The 25,622-nt window shown below is 40.7% G+C and overlaps 1 protein-coding gene across 3 annotated transcripts in view; it reads left to right on the top strand.

Moving 5' to 3' along the window:
• The first annotated feature begins 4,191 nt into the window (after nt 1-4,191).
• The window catches only part of LOC113574661 (hyccin 2), a 40,386-nt gene continuing 18,955 nt past the window's right edge, over nt 4,192-25,622 (top strand). For 2 of the 3 annotated variants that reach the window (XM_027005742.3, XM_027005739.3), the window contains exons 1-3: nt 4,198-4,582; nt 19,039-19,126; nt 25,204-25,255. In XM_027005742.3, coding sequence (XP_026861543.2) covers nt 25,205-25,255 — 51 coding nt within the window. In that variant the 5' untranslated portion in view covers nt 4,198-4,582; nt 19,039-19,126; nt 25,204. Of the gene's footprint in view, nt 4,583-19,038; nt 19,127-25,203; nt 25,256-25,622 lie in introns of all 3 variants that reach the window. The other variant, XM_027005741.3, reaches the window with a different exon arrangement.

The following is a 25,622-nucleotide window of genomic DNA, read 5'->3' as shown; positions in this document are numbered from 1 at the left end:
GTTAAAAGCAGAGGAAAACTGACATGGTCAGAAATCTGTGTGACAGAATTAGGTGAGCACTGGCACAGGGGCCAGCATGGTGAGAGCTGCTTAAGGCTGAGTCACACACACAATTACATGTGCATAAACACATACACACACACTCATTCACTCACACAAGCAGGCATGAAGACTTCATTTATGTGTCCACACACTTATATCTTCATCCAACAGACAAGCATATTTACAATCATTCACAATAAAATACTAAGCCATCTGTGAACCCACTGTCATGAATAATATACATTTAGAATTCCATGCATTATAGAAATTAATGTTAAAAACATTAAAGAACATCAGTAAATCATGTACATTCATAAATTTCATATTCCCACTGTTGTTTTGGATTCCACTGTGAGGAGAACTTGCTATTCATTATCTGATGGCTTGTTTTCCTAGCCAATATACATTAGACTATATACATTTGTTGATTGACTTTGTTTTAAAGTGATTTGAATGTACGATGAATGTCTTTGTATAATTAAACTAGTCCTGAAAGATTTACCTTTTCTCATTACGACCTTTAATTTTTCTAGTTGATAATGAAATACAGTCTGCAAAACTGCACCTATTTCATAACACTTTTGCATTTGTCATATTTGCATGTATGGCCAAACTAATATAACTCTAAAATATAAAGATAGGTAAATAATTGAACAAAAAATAAGCCATAACTCACCTGACCGTCTTTTGGTCTTCAGAAGACCTGCTTACTATGGATCGTACCATTAGAAAGATATGTGGGATTTTATTTTTCGGCTTGACTTTAGTAAGGTTAGTCTGACATCTTCTGGATGTAAGACGAATTTCACATTTCACATTACACTTTGATGCGGGTGGGCTCAAACGGTGTAGGAAAATGGGCTTAAATATTTTCACACAAAGAACCATAGCACACCAGAGCAGCAACAACAACAACAAAAAACTCTAGAGTCCACACACATTCTTATTTTCAAGACATTGATAAAATTTTAATTGATCATTATTCACATATACTGCGTTTACTTATGTTCATGTGAAGCTTAAGATGAATAACAAAAGAATGAAGATGGAAGAATAGAAGAATAAGGAGCACACACTAAAGAAATGGTCTGTTATCTGTAGAGCCAAACAAAGAGTATACACTGGTGGCCTCCAGTAGTCCTGCTCCAGAAGAGAAGTACTTTCCATCGGAACTACTTCCTATTAAAAACAGCAACTGATTAGACTTTTCAGGAATGGTACACAGCAGACTATAAAAGGTGTGACAGTTGATGGTGTATGTCAGAGTAAAAACCAGGCCATAAGGTCAAGAGAACTGTCCATAGATCTTCGACACAGGATTGTGTCAAGGCACAGATCTGGGAAGGATACAAGAAAATTTCTGCAGCATGGAAAGTACCCAAGATCATGGTAGATTTCTCATGCTCAAAATGCAAGGAACTACCAACAGTCTTCCTAAATTTGGCCAACCAAGCTAAGTAATAGGGAATTAATGTCTTTGTTCAGACTGGTAACAAAGCACCAAATAGATAAAGGAGAACCAGAGTTCTTTTTATAGAAGGAACAACCTTATAGAAGAACAACCATCAGTGTAACACTACCAACCAGGCCTATATGGTGGATTGGCCAGATGGATGCCATCCCACTTGATGTTTGTCACAAGGCACCTGAATAAGCATCAGTTGATGATATGAAGATCTTCTGGCCTGAACAAATGCAGACTAAAGCATTTTTGCCACAATTTCCATATATGGTGGAAACCAGGCACTGATCATCATCTCATTAATACAATTACTACAGTCAAACATGGTGGTGGCCACAACATACTGTAGAGATGTTCTTCTGTAACAAGAACTGCAAGGTTAGTCAGGACAGAGGGATGGACATATACAATAAAATATGGAGCCATCCTGGGTGAAAAGATCTGAGGTTGGGGTAGGTTTACATTTTAACAAAACACTGCCCAATGAAAACACAGAAAACACAGGCGTGACTTTGAGAAAACTCTGTGGGTCATGGAGTGGCCAAGCCAGAGTCTGGACCTGAACCCAATAGAGTATTTCGAAAGTAGCTGTGCACTGAAACTCCCCATGTAACCTGGCTGAGCTTAAACAATTCTGCCAAGAAGAATCTGAGAATCTTCTAACAGAAAGGTGTGCCAAGCTTGTAGGAACATTCCCAAGAAAACAAGTCTGTTATTGCTTATCAAAGAGCTTTAACAAAGTACTAAATGAAGTATCTGAATGCTTACCTTAATGGAATAATTCAGTTTTTTAATAAATAAACCCTTTAATGCTTTTTCATTGTAGAGTATTATGTACAGATTGATGGAAGAATAACTTGAAGCCATTTTAAGATGATTTTGAAACACATCAAAATGTGGAAAATATTAAATGATGTGCAGCAATACGATTGATGGTGAATAAGCTTAAAGGTTCAGCTTCCAATGTCAGCCCTGAAGCTCTACCATCCTGCTGAGTTCAGTTCCAAAACACCTAGCTCTAATATTTAGATGGGTATGGTCTTGATTATCTGAATCAGTTGTGTTAGATGTAGTAGAATCCCAGTCTGCTGGAGGAAAGTTTTTCAGAGTGATGGTATACAGTACAGATTGGCCAACTCTGGTCTGGGACATCTATTGTCCAGCACAGCTTACTGTCAGCATATCTAGTCTAGTTCTCAGATGCTACTGAAGGCCTTGATTAATTGTATTGGCTGCATTCAATTAGGGCTCAATGAAGCTCTGAAGGACCTGAGTATACAGCATGTTTTAGTGACGTAACACGTTTAAGCATGTAGTTAATTGCAGTTCCAATAGAGGGCGATAAAAACCTACTGATTTTTTTTTCCGTCCTGTGCATTTGGAACAACTTCCAAGTTATTTTCTTTTCAAAAGATTGATTAAGATTTTTGACACATAAAACCTTTTCCAAAAGAGTCCCAAGAAAGATGACATGCCTGAAGCTCTCCCCTGAATAAATAAATTCAAGAGCAGTGTACTGATTCTGACACTGAATGTAAAGTTATTTTTGCTTGATTAGGCAAATGATCAAATGATCACCATTAGCTACTACAGGTTGTGATTAAAAAACAGAATAATAAAAAAAACAACATTGTTAAAGGATGGGAGCTATACATTAGATATTTATCTCATGTATCATCCCTGATCTCTATTAGTTTTACAGATCTCTCCTTATATTAAATGCAAGCCTCTGTGTACAACACTTACAATCCTGTACATACACTCAGGATGTCCTGTACATGTACTCAGAACGTCTGGTACTGGACTGCTGCTGATTCTACTCCCTAAACTCTGGAACAAACAAACCGAGTGCATTCATGACCATTCTTCTGTTCCTTTTTCAAACACAAACTGAAAAAAATAACTTAATACTACTTAATACTATCACTTAATACTACCAACTTCATTTAATTAATCACTTATTAATCACCAATGAATCACTTAATTTCAACTTCACTGCATTTATTTTATCCTGGAGACACTCTCTCTCTCTCTGGTCTTGTCATTTGTTTATGCTGGGTGCTGTGTTCTTTAATACCTAAAAGAATAAAAAGTGCAAGCAAAAAATTTGAGTTGAACAAATCACTCAGGAGGAAGAGTACATATGACAAAATGGTAGTTGATCATAATATTTTTCACAATGCAGAATATATCTTAGATAACAATGAAAAATTTTTTTTTTAATTTAATACCTGTTTTTCTCCAGGTTATTGCATGTCATGGCACGTTTAATGAAGAGACAGTTCACCTGGTATTAACAAGGTGAAAACTGTTACTTATTTGTCATGTCAATATTTTCAAGCTTTTATCTATTATCAAGCTGTTATCTATTCAGCTATTACATTTTAAATATTCCTATACTTCTAATTTAGTTATTATTGGGTTTATTTCAATATGGTTTCTGTCCAGTAGGGGTGTCAATATAATTTTGAAATTTTGAAAATTAAATAAAAACAAAACAAAAGCCAAAGCAAATAACAAACAAACAAGTAAACATAAAATGCACATGATCTGTTTTATAGATTCGGTTTTTACTTCCTTTATTGCAAGCAGCGACTAGGGTAATTTACTTTTATTTTGAAAGTAAAACAGGCTATCGCTGCTGTCTTCACCAGTGCTTTTTTTTTTTACTGAACTACCTATGACCTGTGATGGCCAGCGAGCGTTGGTTGCCGTTGGTGGGGTGACGGGAGTGAACGCTGGGGAATAGATCGTTATGTCGGAGCCTGAAGAGTCAGGTATCGGCTTGTCTTAGAAATGAGAAGTTTTAGAGGTCTGATACCGGTGTTTCCAGATTTCTGTGTATCCCATGTTGTTTCAGTTGCCTGGTGATTCTGATATATTGCAATTGGATTTTAGCAGTAGTGACCGAAATGTTAAACATCTTCATTCATCGACTAGTCTAGTATTTGCATAGCAAAGCATTGCTGGCAAGAGGTTGGGGTTTAACTTGGTGGTCAGGGGCATCTAGTAGCCAACTCTGCTTCAATTCAGGGATTTCTATTGAAGTTGACATCGACAGGCGTTGCTATTTGATCGGTAAGTATGATCATTCTGACTAATCTTAAATTTGTACTGTAAGGTATCGCTAGCTATCTAACCACTCCTGACGACTTTGCACACGGGAGCGATTATGTTGATGTGGCCATAGAAACAAATCATTCCAGTTCATGCTATGGATATTTGACTAGCCAGTAGTTATAATGGCGCTAGCTGTCTTGCTAACTAGCGTTAGCTATCTAAAGATTATTTTCCAGGAAAAAACACTCCAATGCACATGTTTCAGAAGGAATACTCGGGGGCACATATGTAACCTAGGTTAGCTAACTCTAGCTAGCTACGGATCTAAGCAAACCGATTCTGTTTTTCGTGATTTCTTATTGAATCCGTATTACAACTTTATTTGGTTACCGATATTATTTAATTGTCTGTAGTTGTTACGTTTTTTTTAATGAAGTGCGTTCTGACCTCGGCTGTTGTGATCAATAGAAAATAAGTACTAACGTTAATGCCTGATGCAGAAACGCACTGAACAACTGAATGTAAAGCTAGTTAACCTAGCTCGCTATGGATAGGTGACGCGCAGCGAGGGATGGGTAACGTGTATCTAGTTAAGCTTGTTTGCGTTGTTCTATTGCAAAGCAAACTCAACGTGTCACTTTTATTCAGTTTGGAACAAGTAGCTAACCTAGCTAACATAACGATACAACCACTCAAAGAACTAGCTAGGCAATTAACTAGCTTTGAATTTATCAGGCTATGAGCTAACCAATAGACGTCCCTTTTCTTCTAATTGATTGATTATATATATATATATATATATATATATATATATATATATATATATAATGTAGTATTTTTATTGTAAGCTTAATTTAGCGTTCCCCCCTAATAACTAACCTAGCTAGCTAAATAGGTGGATGAAATACAATCCCTAAAATACATAGATTGGTGACTACGTTTTCAAAGGTACAGTCATAACTGTTGCAGTTGTAACGATCTTTTTTTTTTTACGCTAAGATGCATTCTGCCGAGACATTTTCTTGTCTAGAAAAGGTAACCTAACCTAACTAGCCGTTTTGATTCTGTAATTCAAGATAAAAATGCAGGTAATTATCCTTGCTATTCAAGGTCTAGGTCTCTCTGTGTTAAATCTTTAGAATCGATTTTATGTCGCCGTATCTTGTTATGTAATCCTGGTGTTCGTATTGGATTGTCTCCACACCATATGTAGCTGTGGACAACTTTCTACTGACGATATGTCAGACACAAGCGCCGATGGGTGTATACTTTCCGGAGTCCTTAAGAAGGCAATGAGGCATCCAAATGTTGTTCTTGCTGCTGTCAAATTTGTTTGTTTGATTCAGACAAAACATTGATTTTGATTTCTTTTTTTAAATACAAGAAGTAAACCTTTTCATACCCAAATGCAGCCTCTAAAATGTATTACACAAAGCTCATTCTTGGACGTACTGCTTCTCAAGACATTGACCAGATGTTGACGTGGACTTGAGGATTAAATTATGTGAACCATTCCAAATATCCATTTTGTTTCTTTAGCTGTAAATCAGATTGCTGTGCATTTAGGAATAGGCCTTTATGGTTCTCATCCCTGAAATACCAACATAATTTTATCATACACATTCTTGTATAATGGAGCTTAGTATACTTACCAAATTTGAGACGTCGGAAATGGGCTGTTTTTTTTTTTGTTTTTTTTTTCAAATGCACATAGGATATCCCCTCCCAGGTAACTCTGTTTCAGAGATTTTGATTCCTGCATTCTGGTTGTATTTTGTGGTATGAAAAGCATAAAATAATAAGACAAGGAAATGCATTTTTATATGAAACACCTTTTATTTAAATCAAAAGATAAAGTATGTAGGTTGGGTTGGTTTTAAATACTCAAGTGCAAATGACCCACAGCTGACAGACTCAGCTTTGAATAAAGTGATTTTTTTCAGTTGATCACTGAACAGTTATCCTACAATGTGAGATGGGAGAGATCCAGGAGAATTTTGACTTTGGTATGACGTGGGTGAAGACAGTGAAACTCTACTCCTGCAGAAATCAGGAGAATTGGCAAGTTGTTCTCCATTCTGTATTAGTACAGGGCACTTGAAAAGCAGACAGTGGTTTAATATTTAATGCTCCTTTCAGATAATCCAGAGCATTTCATGAGAAATTGTCCTGTAGTGTGATTGTGGAAGAAGGGTCAGTAGTAATTTAAAAAGTTGTCTGTTTAATTTTAATTTAAATGTCAGAAAACTTGGTTTGGAATCAGAATTTCAGTAATGAGCAAAAGACAATGACCTCGGCTGATGATTCAATGCCTACTACTGTGCACTCCTCTTGAACCGTCATTCAACCGTGTGATGATTCTCGTACAGGCATTAATTTTAGAGGTAAAGAAGATTTTGTATTTTGTAGGCTTTTTGAGTTTTGTGTGTTTGAGCAAGCCGTTTGTGCCGGTGACACTGGAGTGATATCAAAGGTGGGGTCCTGCTTGACTCGTCATCCGTGCTTTCATCTTCCCATCTTCAGGTGTGCTGTCTGTTCTTAGCAACATTCATATTTATGGTCATAAAATCTGGCCTGCAGCAAATCCCTACAGCACCATCTGTAACTTGTAGATGTAGACCTCTATGTTTAGCCTGTGGAACAGTGTGTTTATCACACAGTCTGTCCCATGCAGTTTTGAAATTGGAAACAGTCAATTTAAAATGCTCTCCAGTCAAGACAAGTTCCATCGTGCAGAAGTGACATCATCCATGAAAATGGAATTCTGAATCCTATGGCAGTAGATTTTTGAAGTTTGTCCTAAACAACACATGCGTTAAGTTACGTGTTTGCCAACATTTTTCTGGGTTCTGCATGGTTTAGGGGACCAGTTGCATGACCCCACAGCTCCTTATTCTATGACCCTGTGTCCACTGGGACACTCATGCCAGCAGACTCACTCCTGTAATTAGCTTTTTATGGATTATCTATACTGACTGTCCTATCTGTTCCCCAAGCCAGTCTCTCTGTCGGCAAGAGAATTATTTCATGCAAATGCTGCAAAGTCCCATGAGGAAGAGCATCGTTAAGGACAGTTGCTAAATTTCCAGTCTTGCGTCTTCTGAATAGCAGTCATGTAAATGGGTAGTCTTCTTAAAGTGTGTTAATCAAACAAATGTACATTAAAACTAGCTTCAGCTTCTTTCCTCAGGTGTGCTGCACCACACTGCATAGAATTTTTTTTTCTCCTTGGGCCAAACAGTGGCCAGTGAAAGACTATATTATCAGTTGTTCGCTAGTTCCAGATCCATCTGGCCAGGTGCCTGTGGTTTTATTCCAGATGGTTGTTCACTTGCCCCATTTATCTCCTATATGGAGGAGGCCAATCCATCAAGAATTACAGTGCAAACAGGGAAATATTTTTTCCTATCATGAACATATTGTCCATGATGAATGAACCTGATTAAATGCATAGTGACCTAGTTAAATGGTTAACGGTGTCGATGCTTTACTGATTCATGGGTTTCTTGATCTGACTGGTTGCAGTGAAACCTATCCAGGTGCACTGTAACTTGAGGCCCTCACCCACCCACCCACCCACCCACCCACACAGTCATGTCATTGTCCTGTGACTTTCTAGCAAGTAATCATACTTCTTACATGTTGGCAACTTGCAGAAAAATCTGCCACGTCAGCGCCAAAGGTGGTGATGGACGCCAAGGCTGCAGAATCTCACAGTGAATCTGCACACTCATGGCTTTTTGTTTTTCCTGCCGTCTTCCTCCTTTAGGCCTGAGCTCAGCAGCGTGCAGGGCAAGCTGCTTGCTGACCGTTTCCTTTCCTCCATCTGTGCATCAAGTGCACCTAATGTTGTAGGATGAGTGTTGTGCACCCTCAGTGTGCAAGTAACGAGACTGTGAAAGCAGCGACCAGGAACAGATGTGATTAACCTCCTTTCCATTGTCAATGATAAAGGGGGGAACATAAAAGAAAATTTGACGCAGGCATTTTTTTTCATTTCCACAAAGGCATGTATGACTAAGAAATCCATCAGTGTGGCTTGAGTTAAGATATATTCAGTTCACAATGATGTTCTCACTATGATTAACGGTAATATTTTTGTGGAAGTAGCTTCCTTTTGAGAGTGTGGTGAGAAAAGTGTTTCACCCAATGTTTCATTGCCATTGTCTCTACCCTTTAGATGTCAGGAAGTGGAATGTATGCTATGAATTGTTGTTCATTGTTGAATTAGTTAACTGCATCAGCTTTTAGCTAAGTCTGAAGTAACTGTAGAGCTGAGCTTGGTGCCATCATAAACTGAGACCAAAATCTGCTAACAAATTTAGCTGTGATTGTGATCAGTTCCCCTTGTATCTTGCTTGTACACAAATTGTTTTGCAGAATCACACTTTAAATTTGAGGATTGTGGTTGATTTGCAACATTGGGATGCATAGCTTGGACCCTTAACGTTCCTTTCTCAATCATTTCAGTCACAAATGACTTCACAATTTCTTTATGCAGAAAATATAACCACACCCTTTGGTAAAATAAGGGGAATGTGCAGATCTTCATTTTTATATCAACACGGTTTACATTTGAGGTGGATATTTTCCATCTATTGAACCTTTCAGAACTCTTCCCCAGACCCGACTAAAGATCCTGTTCTGTGTCTTCTTGCTTTTGACTCATCCTTGGGCAATCACTCTGAGAGACCCAACAGGCTGATGTTTGGTTAGTGTTATTGTTGGCGAATAAAATCAATTGTCCTTGTGACTCAGTTTGTGCTTTCAAATGGACTTTGGTCTCATTTCACTGCCACAGAATTCTTTACCACTGTGAGGAGTGTTTCTCTCATTAAAATTTAACCCAGGTATCTTAGCCTGTGTTCACTCAGGAGCCAAAAGCTTGTCCAGAGTCATAATATGGCCAATGCCAGTTTTTCCATCTTTATCAAGCCACAATGATTGGTGGACCAGGATTTAATGCTAAGAAAATGATGGCAACTAACCAGTTTGTCATTATTAAATTAAAACATTTTAAACTGGTCTAAATTGATTTGGTTGTTTGATATGGTGTAACAAAGGTAGAATAAGGCTTTGAGACCTCAGTCAAGGGCTTCCTCTTCTTAATGAGGAATTGCTAGCTTTAATTTGCTAATATATGCACATTCTTTAATATACCGTGATCAGGCACTGAGAGTGGTGTTCGGCTGTTCTTTTTCTGTTCCTTGGTATTTCCCATAACAGTTGCAAGAGACCATACCCTACTTAAATTTGCAATCTCATGGCAGGACAGGGCCAGTTCTGTAGGCTGAAACTGCCTTCGCATTGTGAGGGGGAGGAGGTATTTTGGCACACTACAAGCTGTACATATGGACATATGGTGCCAGTGGGTATCATTAGACTTAATGTGGGCTCCCTCACCCATGCTGTAGGACTGCCTTATAGAATGGACACAGTGCCTGCACTTAAGAAATGATGGAAATAAAAATAATGGGAATGGGTTTCAGGCTGCTATGCTCAGAATGTATTTTTCCTCCTGGGATACTTGGTTTACAGAGCTTTGCTGAACTTTGCATAATTTGTTTCCCTTTTCTATACTATGGCCTTACAAACTATGGACTTCTTGTTTTATCCTGACAGTGTAATTGGCTAAATACTTAGTTTAGGGCAATTGGGGTGGGATATATAGTTATAACAGACTGGGCAACAATATATTCTGAACCAAATTGTTTTAGAATGGCACAGCACTTTGTTCATTATGCTTTGGGCATTGGTCATGTATGTACATAAATCTGTTATCACTTGATGTAATAGAAAGGTCTCGCTCACATGCTAGACTGCAAGAGTGAGTGACCTTTGAGAATGTCCTTGGCCTCAGCCGGCCTCCAAAGTTAGACGGCTGGCTAACATGAACTTCTCGCAGAGCCTGCCCCTTTTCCACAAGCAGGTTGCCAACCCTGCTACATTATTTATGTATTGCTTTCAGATTGTAGCTACCCCCAAGGCACTTAAATGCCTACACATCCAAAAACTGCTCCAGGTGGGGGAGTTCTAACTAGCAATGAAGTAACTCAAGCGAAGCTCTTGTCCTCTGATGGATTTCTATGTAAAGCTCAGAACCAGGTTGGTCTTCTACCCACTTGCTTTGGCATGCGTTCCTTTGCTTGTTGCCAAGTTTTTTGACATCTCAAAGTGGGTCTGGTTTCTGCGTCTCTGATGCTATCTTGATCCTGCAGCTCAGGGCAGACAGTTGTTAGGAGTTCAGGAAGTGGGTGTGCTTTAGCATGTCCTGCACCTGCCGAGGAAATACATCTGCAGGGGAAATCCAAAAACCGTTAGAAGCTCACTGTGAGGGTAAAGTAGCTCTTAGATAACAAGGGCTAAGATGTAAAGTTTTCTCTCTGTTTTCATACCGTCACGCCAGGTGGAGTGTTCTCTGTCTCCACCTTTCAGCCCCAGGAGAGGATGGGTATTTTACTTCAGTATGTTCAGTGAGCCTTGCGTGGAATATTTTTGTTCAGGCACAATGCAGTTTGTTTGGGTTGATTCCTCATACCTGTTTGATCAAAGGGAGGGTTATGTGCTGCTTGTGAGGTGATGGAGGGAGAGAGGGAGGGAGGGAGAGAGAGGTGGGTAGAGGTTGCGAAAGAAGGAGCAGTAGTGGCAGGCGGAGAGCGCAAGTGAGGTGAAGAGTAGGAGAGAGGGAGAAGTCGACGGAGAGGAGGAGAGAGGTGGGAGATGCTGGGGATTGTGGGAAGCAGTCATGGAGGGCGAGCGAGAGAGAATGGGGGAGGGTGGGGGGAATCTAATTTTAGGCCTAATCTTAGCATGCCTCATTTCTCCAGACCCAGAGAAGACAACATTGTCACTAGGAACAGTAATTGAATAAACCTGAAGAGGCGTTTGTGTGGGGAGGTGAATGTGGGGATGTGGGTGGGCGGGTGGGTCTGCCTGTGGGTGGGAGTGCCACTGTGCTGCTTCTCACAAAGTGGTAATGTAAGCTCACATTCACACCGAGTGGATGAGCAGAGTTGCATGTCCAGTGCTGATGTGGAAGAAGAGACTGCAGCCCAGATTAGGTCAGGGATGCTGCCACTGACTTGGCTGAAATTTTTAGAACGGAGCTTCCCTCCTGTCGTTGCCATTTTTAAAATTGCAGTTCCACCTTTGGATGAGAGAGTTGCAAAATAAAGTCTTGTTCTTTGTTTGTTTTATCCTTTTGTGGCCGGTTTGAGCATTGTGCCTGTCATTTTTTTCATAATCACAGCTGCATTGTTTCAAGCCTCTAAAATGTCTCTTTACACATGAAGAACTATAGCTGTAGATGTTTTGTTGGTCTCTGTTTGCTTTAACAAGGATGCCTGTATGTGAATACGTATGTCAACAAATATCCTGGCTATGGGGTATAGACTGGGTTGCGTTATAGATCTGCTGCAGATATATGATGAAGCTGATACATAGGTTTGACCCAGGTCGTGTGGGTGTGGTTGTGTGGTGTTCAAGTTAATACTGTTACCTTGAAATTTTGTAAATTTGCACAACATGCTGTGTGTTGCGCATCTGCAGACTATGCTCTTCCAGTATGGTACATTAAACGCTACCCCTTCCAGTGCAAGGACTGATGTCAGGATATCTTTTCACCATTGTCCTTCAGTCACCTCATATCAGCTTCACCTTCATCAGTGCCATGTAGCCTGCTATTCTTGCCACAACGAGCAGGTTAAAAGACTGCAAAGAGCAGTGAAAATGGGCACTCAGAAGAGGCTAGCAAAAGAAAGAGAGAGCTCTGCTACAGTTCATGGCCTGACTGCTCAATAATTCATTTCTTAGTGGATGATAGAAGCCGAAAGTGACCTTTAAAGATTTCCACGCCTCCTTGCGATGGACCAGATTACTGTCCATCGTGCTTTCCTGTATTGGACGATTTGGGGCAAAATCATGTTTTTAATCAGATGAAGCGCAATTGTGTAGGACCGCTTGTTTGGAAAATGATGGGATTAGGCCACAGAGGGTGCTGAATTAATTCATAGCCATGCTTTCTTGGTGTCTGGACAAAGGCTCCACTGAGACTACATCAGTTCCCCCAGCAAATGCAAGTCCAAGCACAAGTCATTTTGTTGTGTCTAATTAGTAACCATGGATACTTTTAACATGTATTTTCTTGCCTTTTTCCATTGTGCAGGGAGCAGGCAACCAATCACACTTTCAATTCCATGGGGAAATATCTGAAGGATATTTCAAGGGGCGTCAAATCCATGTGTCAGTGCAGAACTGATGATGACTTTTATGGTCAAGAGTAGCAATGGCCATTACCCTCTTATGCCTTTTTGTGGGGAATAATGAAAGCCAGTCTTTTTAGCCACTCTCTGCCTTTGCTGCATGTCATTGTGTAACTTTCTCAATATGGAGCTAGATGCGCATTTTTCCTAGTAATGGTGGTAAATTGAGTTTTGAGTATTGGAGATTATTTTCTATGCAACAGTCCTGGGAGGGATATTTTGGCAGTGGGTTAATAGTGCTTCCCCTGATTTGCTCTTGGTTAATTGGGGGGGGGGGGGGGGGGCACTTGGTTCCCAAATGAGATTGCTATTTAAAGTTGGGACCTGTTGATTGCATTGTAGTCATATATTGCTTTAACGTAATTTTTTTTTTTTTTTTTGTGGAGGTCATTTGGAGTGTTAAAGCCTCTATTTCAGTGGTTCAGTCCTGGATTCTATATTTGTCAGTGTTGGAGGTAGTGGGTGGACACTTCCTGAGGGATTTCCCTTTCCAAAGTGACTGTGTTCCATTTGGGCCTAAGAAATATAACTATAAAAAATAAAATCTATAGCTGCTGCAAAACCAAAGCGAAGGTAGATGGGCTCATCTACTTCCAGTTAGGTGTTCACTGGTCTTCCTCGGCACCAGTAACAATGACCCCTGATGGTGGTGTTTCAGGCTCCACTACGATTCAGTCAGTCGCTATGCCTGGTTGTCCTCTCTGTGCAGGTTCGTCCACGGTGAGCCCTTTGTGGACACCACACAGCCTGCATGGTACAGGCCATGTTGTGCAGCTCCAGTCCTGGTGGGTCTGCATACTGCACAGCTTCTCTGTTTAAACACAAGTTTGTGGGCTCGTTCTCGGAATGAGAGACACTGCTGCATTATCATACCCCATTCAATACTGCAGCAGGAACTAGTGAAAGTGATTTGCTATGATATATATTTAGTTTTTATGTGAACAGATTAGGTTGGAGATATTTGTGGACATGTGAAAAAGAGTAGCTTATGCTTTTTTACTGTTGATTGGTGAGTTGGCGGTCGTCTGGTCACTTCCCTTTAGCCTTGACAGCCATTTAAGATTTTACTCTGGTACTGTTGGTGCAGGCTGGTAACACTACATTTTGCACAGTAGGACTGAACTTCATACTTCTTGCCATTGTAATGGTGGGGGACAGATCTGAATGAACTCCCAAAGTAACGGATTGGGCTCATGTTCCTATCCAAATGGAAACACTTAATCAATGAACAGGCCAGTTTGGCATGTGTCTAAAAGGCAATGTATTTTGGCTGGGATTTCTCTTAAGGCAGCTGTCCTTTGCTGTATTTGGAGTGTGTTTGATGCACAGCACTTGTCTTTTTTTGGGTGTGTTTTAAGGACTTTTGTTAATAAAGTTACATGTAGCACATCTAGATCTGTTGCAGGCTATGTGGCCACAGTTATTATTTGACTGGCTTAGTCTCACTGTTGGTCTCACCGTGTCTTGGATGATTTTGTCTAAAAGGGGGAGCATTCTAAAGTTTAAGTATATTAGCTTCTGTTTTATTTATAGGATTCTTGTTATCTTAAAAAGAGATTGTTTGTTTGTCAGTGCATCTGTCCTCTGAACAGGTAAAATATGACCAAAGACTATGACTTCATTGAGAAGTCCAGTTATGAAAGTATTCACACATTTACACATTTTCTAGCAGAAGCCTTCATTCTCACTGTATTTGCATTTAAGTCTGACAGTGGATGAGTTTTTGCAGGCTGTGGAATGTGAAACGTTGTGTTGCAAATGAGTCTGTAGGTTTATAATAGATGGTGGTGGTATTCTTTATTATCTTTTTGTAGATAAACCTCACTGTAGCCATTTCAATCATCTTACTAAAATTCATAAGGAAAATAGAAATACAAATGAGAGTCCCGCATGGATTCTCTCACCTTAGGACCACACGAAATGAGGTCAACATTTCAGCAAGCCAGTATCTTCATTGCAAACATGCAGGCTGAATGTGTGCGTGTTGCTACAACCTGGGGGAGTGTGTACTTGTGTGCCGGTATCTTGTGTTTTTGTACACATCCTTATTGCAGGAACGTGCTTGGAGCTGTTTAATTGGTGCAGTAGGCGGGGTGCCCGACCTATATAAGCACTGGGAAGATTGCAGTGGACTAAGGGCTGTTCCAGTCATCACACACATGAGCTTCCTGCTCACCCGACCAACACGAAGAATCCTGTGTAGTTATTATGGATTTACTCACACCATTGTGACTTTATTGGTTCTTGTTGTGAATGTACTTCTTGATGACCTTGCATAATTTTGATGAAAATGATTTACTTTGGTGGATCATGTGAATGGTGTGATTCATCATGACACCCACAGATTAATCCTCTCTGAATTTTGAAAGAAAAAAAAAAAGAGTGATGTCATAGGGCTTATTTGCATAACCTTGTAACCTTCTGTATTATTAGTATTGCCGTGGCCAATGTTATGATGATTAACAAGTGATATATTGTACACGATTGCAGAGTGTAGGCATACTCTAGGACATGGTCTGTCTCCATGAGTAGGATTAGGAACCACTGCTTCAGAGGGGAAATTGCGCGATGGTTCTAATACATAACAGTCCTTAACTTCTGCAAAATACAGACCTCCAGACAGTACTTGATCAGAAACGCTACACTATAATCACCAGTAAGAAATTAACAACTTATCACCATGCATAGCTGTCTTGTTTCTGGAGTTGCTCCTCACATTCCTAAGAGCTTAAATACTCTTGTTAGCAGAGGTGTGACTCGCACTGTGTTGCCTTTTGATGAATATCAGAAGTATTCTACAAGATCTTGTTGTTATAACATGCTCTCCTTTTTGTCCATTGAGTAGGAATGCTGCCATGACCTTTCTAACTAGACAAAACCTAATTTAGTTTGTCAAAGGTTCTTCCTCTCCCAATTCAGTTTATACACATTTATGTGAATTCAGCCTCAGGTATAGACATGTGGTCTCAGTAGTCTCTTCTCTCTCTATCCCAACATCAAGCAGGGTATTGATTCGAGTAGAGAATTATTATTGCATGTTTGCTATGACTTCTTTGGCAGTGTCTCTTTTGGCAGTGTTTAGTCTTGTCCATGCCCGACTCTGTGCTGTCTTTTGTACTCTCTGCGTCGCGATGCTCACACTGAACAGGATGACCTCTCTGTTCAGCCCAGTGATGGAGTACTGGAAACTTCAGTTTATCTGCAGTTGGATAGTGTATCTAAATATGTTTAGTACGGTAGTTATGATGTGTATTTTGGATGCCACAAATGTCAGTTTTAAACTTGCTTGAAATAGCTTTTTGCGAAAGCATTCTCTGGACATAGAGGCGGGGCCATAAGCTTTGCTTTAATTTCATAGAGATATAATGAGAAAGTACAGCTCGGTTGCCTTTTTATGGGGAGATTTCTTGCACTGAATTTTATCAAATAGTGAAGGTTTGCTTAAACTTTCAAGGGTCCTGACTTTCATCACTGCCTTCTTTTTCTCATAAGCCAGGCATCCATGTTGACTGCAACAACACTTTGCTTCACCTGCATTTGGTTGGTGGAGCTGAAGCATTGTCATGAGTAAACACAGCACAGTAAATGGGAAGTTATGTGTCGTGTCGCAGTAATGTGGCAGGGCCGGCTTCCACAGGAAGGTGGTCCTCGGAAAGTTGGCGCATTGTTCTCCGAGCCTCATTAGCCAAAGCCACAAGGGAACAACAATGGGACATGTTTTTACATGGAGAGCACAGAGCTGCTTGGGAAGCCCCGTCTCATAATAACAGTTATTACATTGTATTTCCACAGCTTTACACTCTTCTAAATTAAGACGTTTAAGCAAGTAAGTATAGTGCGTGTTCAGATAGATGCCTGAGCACTGGCCTTCCACACAGCCAAGGGAACAGACATCACATCTCCTTTTTGGGAAAGTCGATCGCTTTATTTAACGTGTGACTTTGTGGGTGAGCATGAGAGAGATGGTTTTTTTTAAGCATTGCTGTTCTGAGTAATCCACACCCCCCCCCCACCACCACACCAGCACATTTGTGAGGTTAGAGGCTATAGCCACACACTCAGTAAAGATTAAGTAGCATTAAGAGCAATTAAGCCTTGTGTGACATCAGTGGGTGCCATGGTCTTGCCTCTGAGCCTAGAGGTTGTAGCGTGGTGTCCTGTCAAGGTGGTCCCCACTGCCTTGTTCACCCCTTTCTCCGCCCCTGTTTATATTCATCCTGGACTTGCGCTGTGCAGTTCATCAGACAGGGCCACAACTGGGTTTTTATTTATTGACCAGTATTTTTATTCTTTTTTTTTTTCCCTGTGCAGTTGTTTCATTACAAAGGGCCGATTCTCTTGAATAGCTCATGCTGTATGGATTTGAAGTGCATTATACAAAACTCTCCAGGTGTTATGCATCTGGAAAGCAACACTTAATTCTTTTGCTGGAGGCTTGCCTCCTCTCTTTGGTCTGAGTGATGAGAGAGCTAGAAGTAGATCAGATAACTGAATGTACAGTAGGGTTTCCCCAATGATTTGACTTTATTCGCTGCAGTGTGCGCTTGCTTGGCATATGAGAACCCTTCCTGGCATTGTGTGGCCCACAGGCTGTAATGTACAAATCAGCTTTGGTTTCCCGAATAGCCTGATATATTTGTATGTGTATAAACACACTTATGCTCATCTGCTGAGGCTGGTTGTTGTTGGGATTCACCCAAATAGCTGAGTGAATCTCATCCACATAGCTGAACATAGCCTTTACTTAGCCACCTGCATGTCATTGTGGGGAGTGACACTGATTGGTTACCACAAATGACATTTGCAAAAATATGATCACATCTGTCTGTGTGATGGTAATATTAGAGAAAAAACACATGCGTTTGAGTAAAGCAAATTATGGTCCCACCCTCCTGCCCAAAATCCACTCTCTCGCTGCTTTCTGCTCACTGCCCAAACCCCCACCCCCCCACCCCAACACCCTCCCCCTTTATATTTAAGCTGATGTTTAGTAACACACAGCCAGTGTGATTAAGCAGACTTGCCCTGTCTCTCTGCAATGGGTTTACTTCTCTTGCCCTGCACCCACACAGCACACCAGGCCAGCCAGCTATTTCACATCCTTCCAGCCAAAACATTGTCATTTTCAAGCACTGTGTAGCTTGGTTCCATCATTGCTGCCACTGCAGTACACCCATAGCGTCTGCAAGCATCTGCCAACAATCCATTAGGGAAAACTCTTATATTAATGAGTAGTGCCAGATATATACATACATTTTCTAAGGTGCAAGCTCTTGTCTCCTGTTTATTAGATTTTTCATATATTAAACCTCTGCTTACGCTTACTAACACCACAGTTGAAAATGGCAAAGCCCTCCCAGAGTGTATGACTCATGTCCGATGATTCTGCCAGTTTTACAAAGAATAATGATGCACCCAGAGGAAGGGCCCACTCCGTACCAATCACTTTGATGTTGAATGGATTCTTGTGCTAATTCTTAGCTTGCTTGCTGTATTCTAATGATGGTTAAATGAGCTTCACTCATCTGTCCTTATTCAGTCATGACTGAACGATCAGTTTATGGCCAAGTGTAGAAAGGTTTACTCTTGGAGAGGTTTGAACATTCACTTCTAGACCCTGCACTTACTGCAGTCCCATTCCTCCGTACACAATTTACGAAATGCATTTACTATGCAGTTTACGAAATTGTAAGCTAGCAGCACTCTTGCATGTAGTGATGTGGGTCATTTTGGGAGTGGGTGTGTGTGTGTACACATCTAGCCCACTCTAGTTGTGGGCAGGGTGGCATTATTGAAATTTGAGTGAAATTACAACAGTGTGTAAACAGTACACTTACTGAGCTGGGCATTTTAATTGGTCTGGATTTCATACATACACAAATGCATATCATTTCATACACAAAGTTTCACTTCCTCCAACTTTTTTAACTTTTAAGAATCTGATCAGTTTTTCAGCAGACTACTTGTTATGGAGGTTTCTTAGGAAAAGTGAACAGTATCATGGACTCCACTAAACAGAAACTTTCCATTTTAATGGCTGGTCAAACATTTTCACTGACACTTAACATCAACATGGGTATGGGGGGAGACACAGGAAATCATCCTGTCAGTGGGATTTGGAGCTTTGCTCTCAGTCAGCTTTGGCTTGCAGCAATCACCATGGCCCCCTTCTCCACCCAGCCTCAGCTTCCTGTTTCCCCGCTTTGCTTGCAGGTGACTTGTGGAGATCCAACAGATGTGCGGCTCCATGGAGACTCGAGCTCTTCACCCAGTGACAGTCTGAGTGCCGGCAGAAAGTGAGGTAAGGCGCCGACTGAAGTGAACCTTGGCTGCTTCGGCCACCAGGAGAGGCACCGTCTAGAGCCAAGGGAGGCAAGGCAGCTAGGTCACATGCACAGGCGTGGAGGAAAAAGACAGTATCATGCCTCATCTTGTGTTGGGGGACACAGTGAGAACAAAATGACTGGCTTGTGTTTGAAACGGAGAGCTGATGACACTGCAGCAGCCCGTTTGCGTGAAGGCGTGAAGTCTTGAAGCCAAGAATCAGGAAGAGTGGACAGAGGTGTGTGTATTTGGGGGGGATCCCATTTGCTTTTATCTTTCTCATAGATATGTGTACATTTGGAAGCCTTTTGCTAAATCAGTTCCTACATTTTGTAAACAGTTTGCTTTTTATGTTTTACTCGTAGTTAAAAACCCGAGCCTGATTAAGTGCCACTTAAGTGAGGAATAGCCTGGTGACAGATCCACAAATGAGCATGTATCATGTGAATGTGTGCTGCTAGTTTTAGGGCACGGTGGGTGTGTTTTGGGATGGGTGATTAAGGCTGTAAGTTGGAAAATAAGGCAATTAATGGCTGTATTGAGAGTTTAAGGGGATGCAGAACCATAGTCCTATAGGCTGCAATTCTTCCTTGCTGAGGACCTGTAATCCCAGATCACTTTTGCAGAGGTCCTTGGTTAAAATTAGTCAAACACATTAAAGTTACATTAATATTTGGTTAACACAAGTTAGGGTTTCAGCCTAAAATGCATTCAAAGTAAAAATATATCACTTTTCTACAGTAAATCGATATTCACCATATTTAAACCTGGAGCCAGCACCATCAACCCTGTCTTAATAGCAGTTAATTCGGTTCAGAGGAAATCCATTGTTCAAATTTATGACTTGGCCAAGAATTAATTATTTGTACAGTATCAGTGCAGAAAACTAAGCACAAGAGATTTCTACAATTTGGAAAGGCTATGCACGATGGCATAAGATGGCATAAGGCCTCAAACAGCAGACACTTTATGCCATCGTTTTATACCCCTGGAGCAGTTTAATTCATTACAGTCTTTATAGTACCAGATTAGCCAGTGAAGGATGAAATAAGTGGAGGTTATTGAAAACGTTGTGTAGGAGGAAACATCAACAGCTCATTCATTTTAACAAGTAATGGCAGCCTTATGACTGCCATTATATGGATTATTACTGATAATGAGCTGCAAAATAAGACTAAAGATGGCTTGGAAATATATCCAAACATTTCACAGCCAATTGTGCACAACACATCAAGTAGTCTGAGCCTTTCCTCACTACACACTACAGCCTCCCTATCTACATATTCAAGTCATTTGGCCATTTCTACCCATCTTTTGCGAGAGCTTGATTTATTAACTTTCAGATCCATTTTCTGATTGGTTAAAAGCAGGAAAAAGTCATCCAAACCAAACAGTATGCCCTTTCTTTGTTGATTGCAGCACAGGTGTTTCCCCCAAAAAATTAGAATAAGTTTCATTTATAAGTTTGTTGTCTTGTACCAATTGCAAAAAGGGTGCCCCCATTTTGGTAGTTACATTTACCTGACGCTTTTATCCAAAGCGATTTACAATTATGTACCGAGTACAACTTGAGCAACTAAGGGTTAAGGGCCTTGCTCAGGGGCCCAACAGTGGCAACTTGGCAGTGGTGGGGCTTGAACCAGCAACCGTCCAATTACAAATCTAGTACCTTAACCACTGAGCCATCACTGGATTTTAGTTGGCTAGCGTGATGTAAAGGCATGTGTCATGATTTGAGTGTGTTTATCAAGAGGGCTTTATAGGGAGTTCAGATCAGGTTAGTGTTGCATGGTATATTGGTACTGAATAGCTATTTGATTTGGCTAATGGGAATCTTTAACCACAATGCTGACCGCAGTGACATTGCTATTGTAGTGTGTGACGTTACAACCCCGACTGAGTTTGGAATAAGCCGTGGCAAGCTGAAGTGAGTGGAGAGCAACAGTAGAGAAAAGTGTACCACTTTTTCATTTTGTTCAGAGACTGGACTTGAAGACATGGCAGCGGCAGCAGCTTCAGTTACATTAACTCATTAACAAAGAGGGAACACAATGTGGAATATGGAGATATTTCAACTCAAAAGTGGACAAAAAGGCAAGCCCATAAACAGAGGAGCACTGCTGCGCAAGGGCCGATTTTAAAGTGTCTCACAAGGGGGACCAACACATCAGACCTGGCTAAGCATTTACATTTATTTATGGAATTTAGCTGACACGTTCAACCAACACAACTGACAATTATGACTGCGTACAACTTGAGCCATTGGTGAGGGCCTAATGGTGGTAACTTGGCAACGGTGGGGCTTGAACCAGCAACCTTCGGACTAAAAGTCAAATACCTTAATCACTGAGCTACTACTGCCCACGTATGTCAAACAGACCAACCTTTTCAAGGAATTCAAAGGCCAACAGGTGACAACTGACTAGTTTACTCCCTATTATGTCCATGAAAGAAATACAGAGTTGAAAAGTTGAAATGCCTCTATACATATTTCTGTAGTGCTGAAGGTGTCGTTCATGGCCCTATTCAGGTGTGATTAAATGTACTTGAGGTTCTGACTCCAGTTCTTCTGTTACAGGTGCTTCTTTGTGATTTTATTTCCATCCAGATCTGCCATGTCAGTGGTTTTCTTCTTCCTCCCCTGAGAAAATAACGGGCTGATCATTTTAGTCCTGTCCCAACACAAAAATACCCATGATTTTCCAGGCAGATGTCACCTCATATTGGGGGGGGGGGTTTGACCACTGCTAGAAGCAGTATTTGGTTTCCTAGCACATACATCCACCAGAGAACTTACTAAAGTGCAAAATGAAGAAATGGATGCTTGTGAAATCACTCACCTGTTTTCTTGGCGTGGATGGTAAATCCTCCTCTTCACTACCTGGGAGAGCAAGAAATGAGATCCCACACGCTTATTAAGGGGTGATACTAATTGAGCTCTTTTAAATTATATTTTGTGTGCTGTTAATATAATATAACTAAATCATGCCACAAACATTTGGGTTCAGCGAAAATGTAGCACACTAGAAACTAGCTCATCCTGTAGACTAATGCTCTGTGGATGTATGAGGTTTCATCAATGAGGTGTAAAATGTTTCATTACAAATGCCCCCCGATATATGAATCCAATCCGAATAGGGTTCATGATGTTCTTTGCAAATAACTGTCAGAAAGACTGTAGAGATGTTTCTGCAATCATGCATATATAGTAAGCTATTAAACAAGTCATCACAACATCTTCTGCACCATATTAGAATTTCTATATAGTGGAAACATGATTTTTCTTTATTTTTTCAGAGAGATTTGGCCATTGTTCATTTGTTTTTGTGATGCATTAGCCTGCAATATGTTGTCCTAGTTTCTGATGCATCTAATCTCTCATCAAAGGTTTTTCTAGGTATGGTGTCATACAAACTAATTAGACCCTCTGCTATGAAGAATTTATCACCTTAATCTATTTTTAATTTTGAAAAGTAATTCAGATTTAAGATCAAGTGCGATGGCTGAGTTGACAATTCTTGCCGGAGGGGAGGAAATTACATAGACAAGACTAAGGATCGGTTAGAGGTAGTTGAACAGTTTGACATTATGCTGCTATTTTTCATTGGTATCAGTACTGAAAGTTTATCATGATAGCGCTAGTGCAAGCCATGAACACATTTATGATTTAAAAAAAAAAAAAACTTTAACTCTGTGTGGGTGATTATTTGCTGCTATGAATAACTAGAACAAATTGACTCACTGTAATCAAAACCAAATAGCTTGGTTACATCGTTAAACAGCAGATGTACTATTTTTGTTGCTCTGCCAAGTAACTATTTTCAGATTTACAAATAAAAAAATGCCTCTTTCAAATATTCAAACATTATTGACTCATCTCATCAGCAAAATAATTTTGATTAATCAGTAGCCAGTAACTGTACTCTCTAAAGTTATAGCTAATAAGAAGAATGGCCACGGTCAAGGTTTGAAAATATTCCAGTGAAATAATGCTGCCTAAGATATTTGGACATTTTAGTGGTCGTCTGAAAGCAGAGACTCCTCAAGCATGAGTCCTACCAGCGTCGGACACGGTGTTCTTAGCATATGGAATGCTTTTCTTACATCTGCAAAATATAACGCACTTTCAATGACACAAGATGGAGGCCAAAAGGACAACAAGAAACAAACCCAGAACCAGCCAGTGAGCCAGATAAGCACTGGTCACTTGGATCTGAAGGTCAGCAGAGTTGCTGTCACTAAATCACCGCTCCTGTTCGTTCAGGCTTTCAGCTCGATGCCAGCCTGCTATTTTAGCACCTGGCTGTTGTCTTGGCTTAGGCTGAATAGTAGATCAAGTTTATGATTCACGGTTTAATCTCTCTGCGATTGTTTTCTAGCAAGCATGAGCTGAAGAGAAACTAGAGAACTAGAAATTAACTAGAAAGTAGTAATATACAGTAGTAATAAACTTGGATACACTAGTAATTCTCTGCTGATTTATGTGGTCTGGATTGGTGTGTCTTAGATGTGCATTCAGAATGCCCACACCCCCACAGGGAGGGTCAGTCATCATTGGCCTACATGTTCCCACTCACATACATATTTACTTTTCTTTCTAGTGCTCCAGATAAGAGACGGGACTTTTAGAAGGTGTTATGCTGCATTAGCCATTTATCTCCGTCTCAGTTTCTCTTCATTTGAGAGTGCTGATGTGGGGCCTGATCCCTCTTTACATTGGCTGATATTCAGTCAGTGAGAGTTAAAAGGTGGTACTGATCCCACTATAGCTCCACTCTAAGATGGGTGATAACAGAATGTGAGTCTAGATTTAACGGGACTCATGCTTGCAGGCAGAGGGCTGAAACATTAACATTTTGAGCTACCTCTCTAGGAGGGGTCAGATACATCAGTGCCAACACTGTATGCTGTATTTCACAGTGAAATGATTGGTGTTCTAAATCATGAGTCATGATCAAATGATTGAAACACACACATACACACGACCAGCAACAACATTAAAACCCTGAGATAACCCTGTTATCTCATTACAGTGCCACCTGTCAAGAGCAGTTTTCAGCAGGTTAATCTGCCATGCCACACTGTAAAAAACTTTGAGGAATGGTTTGAGGGGCATGACAGAAAGTTCAAGGTGTTGACTTGCCTCGCAAATTCTCCAGATCTCAATCTAATCAAGCATCTGTGGGACGTGCTGAAAAAAGGAGTCCAATCTACGGAGGCCTCTACATCGCAACTTACAGGATTTGTTGCTAACATCTTGGTGCCGGATACCACAGGCTTTCTTCAGAGGTCTTGTGCAGTCCAAAGTTGGCTTTGCAGGCTTGAGGGGGGCCTACACAGTATTAGGCAGGTGGTTTTAATGTTGGTGGTGATCGGTGTACTTTAGACGGCTCATGAACTGTGGTGTGTGCATGTGCAGGGCAGTAGAGAGGTGAGCTGTGTTTTGAAGCATGTGCTCTGTGTCTTCCCTGTGATCACGTCCCGCTGTAGTAACACAGCTGTTCAGGGAAGTCAGGACTTTCCCAGGAGAGAGTTTCTACACATTTCACTCACTTCTCCTTCTCACACACATTTTTTAAACACACACACACACACACACACACACACAATTTAATTCATTCACAAATGCTTAATTGTTTTGTATTTCCATCTCTCTCTCGCTTGCCCTCTCTTTCTCTTGTTATTTCACTCTTGCACACACTCAGACTCTCTCTCTCTCTCTCTCTCTCTCTCTCTCTCTCTCTCTCTCTCTCTCTCTCTCTCTCACTCACACACACACACTGTGGTTGCATGTCCTTGTGGTAGCAGTGCTCGTTATCGTGGAGACCTAAAGCTTCTGCACGTTTCCTGCAGCACAGGACTGGGGACAGCAGCGAACCTGCAGCCACACACTCCAGCCTACCCACACCTCTGTATCACACATTAGCCAACAGAAGCACAAGTTCACGTTGGCATGAAAAAGCAAGAAAAAGAAACAAAAAAGTTGATTTGACCTCACCATGAGAAAATTGAGTAGTTATGTCTGATGTGAACTCTCTCTCTCTCTCTTTGTAGGATGTTGGGGGAGGGGAGAGGGGTAGTGGAGGAATGGCTCTCAGAATTCAAGGTGAGTTGCATGCTCTCCTGCTGCTGTCTTCCCATCATTCCCTTCAGCTTGTCTCTCCAGTTCTCCCGCTTACTGGGCCAGCTTTTCTCATCAGAATCCCCTTTTCACAAATGAGCCAGTCAAATGTACAGTTTATATATAGTAGTGGTTACTATAGAATGGTTCACGTGTATTTCCTTCAGCTTCCACTGTGACATTTGTGTAATGATGAGTAATGTATACTCTATATAGTGGCGGTGGCTTTGACTAATTATTTGCAGCATTACTCATGTTTCACAAACTCGGCTCTACGTAAAGTGAGCGTTCAAATCCTGTTCTCTACATGCGTATGTGAGTGTGCATACACGTCATAGTGACTCAGACTCCT

This window comes from Electrophorus electricus, chromosome 4, assembly GCF_041902795.1.
Source record: "Electrophorus electricus isolate QZ-2024a chromosome 4, ASM4190279v1, whole genome shotgun sequence".
Classification (NCBI taxonomy): Eukaryota; Metazoa; Chordata; class Actinopteri; order Gymnotiformes; family Gymnotidae; genus Electrophorus; species Electrophorus electricus.
The sequence above is the reverse complement of the archived record's forward strand: the minus strand, read 5'-3'. Positions and strand labels throughout refer to the sequence as shown.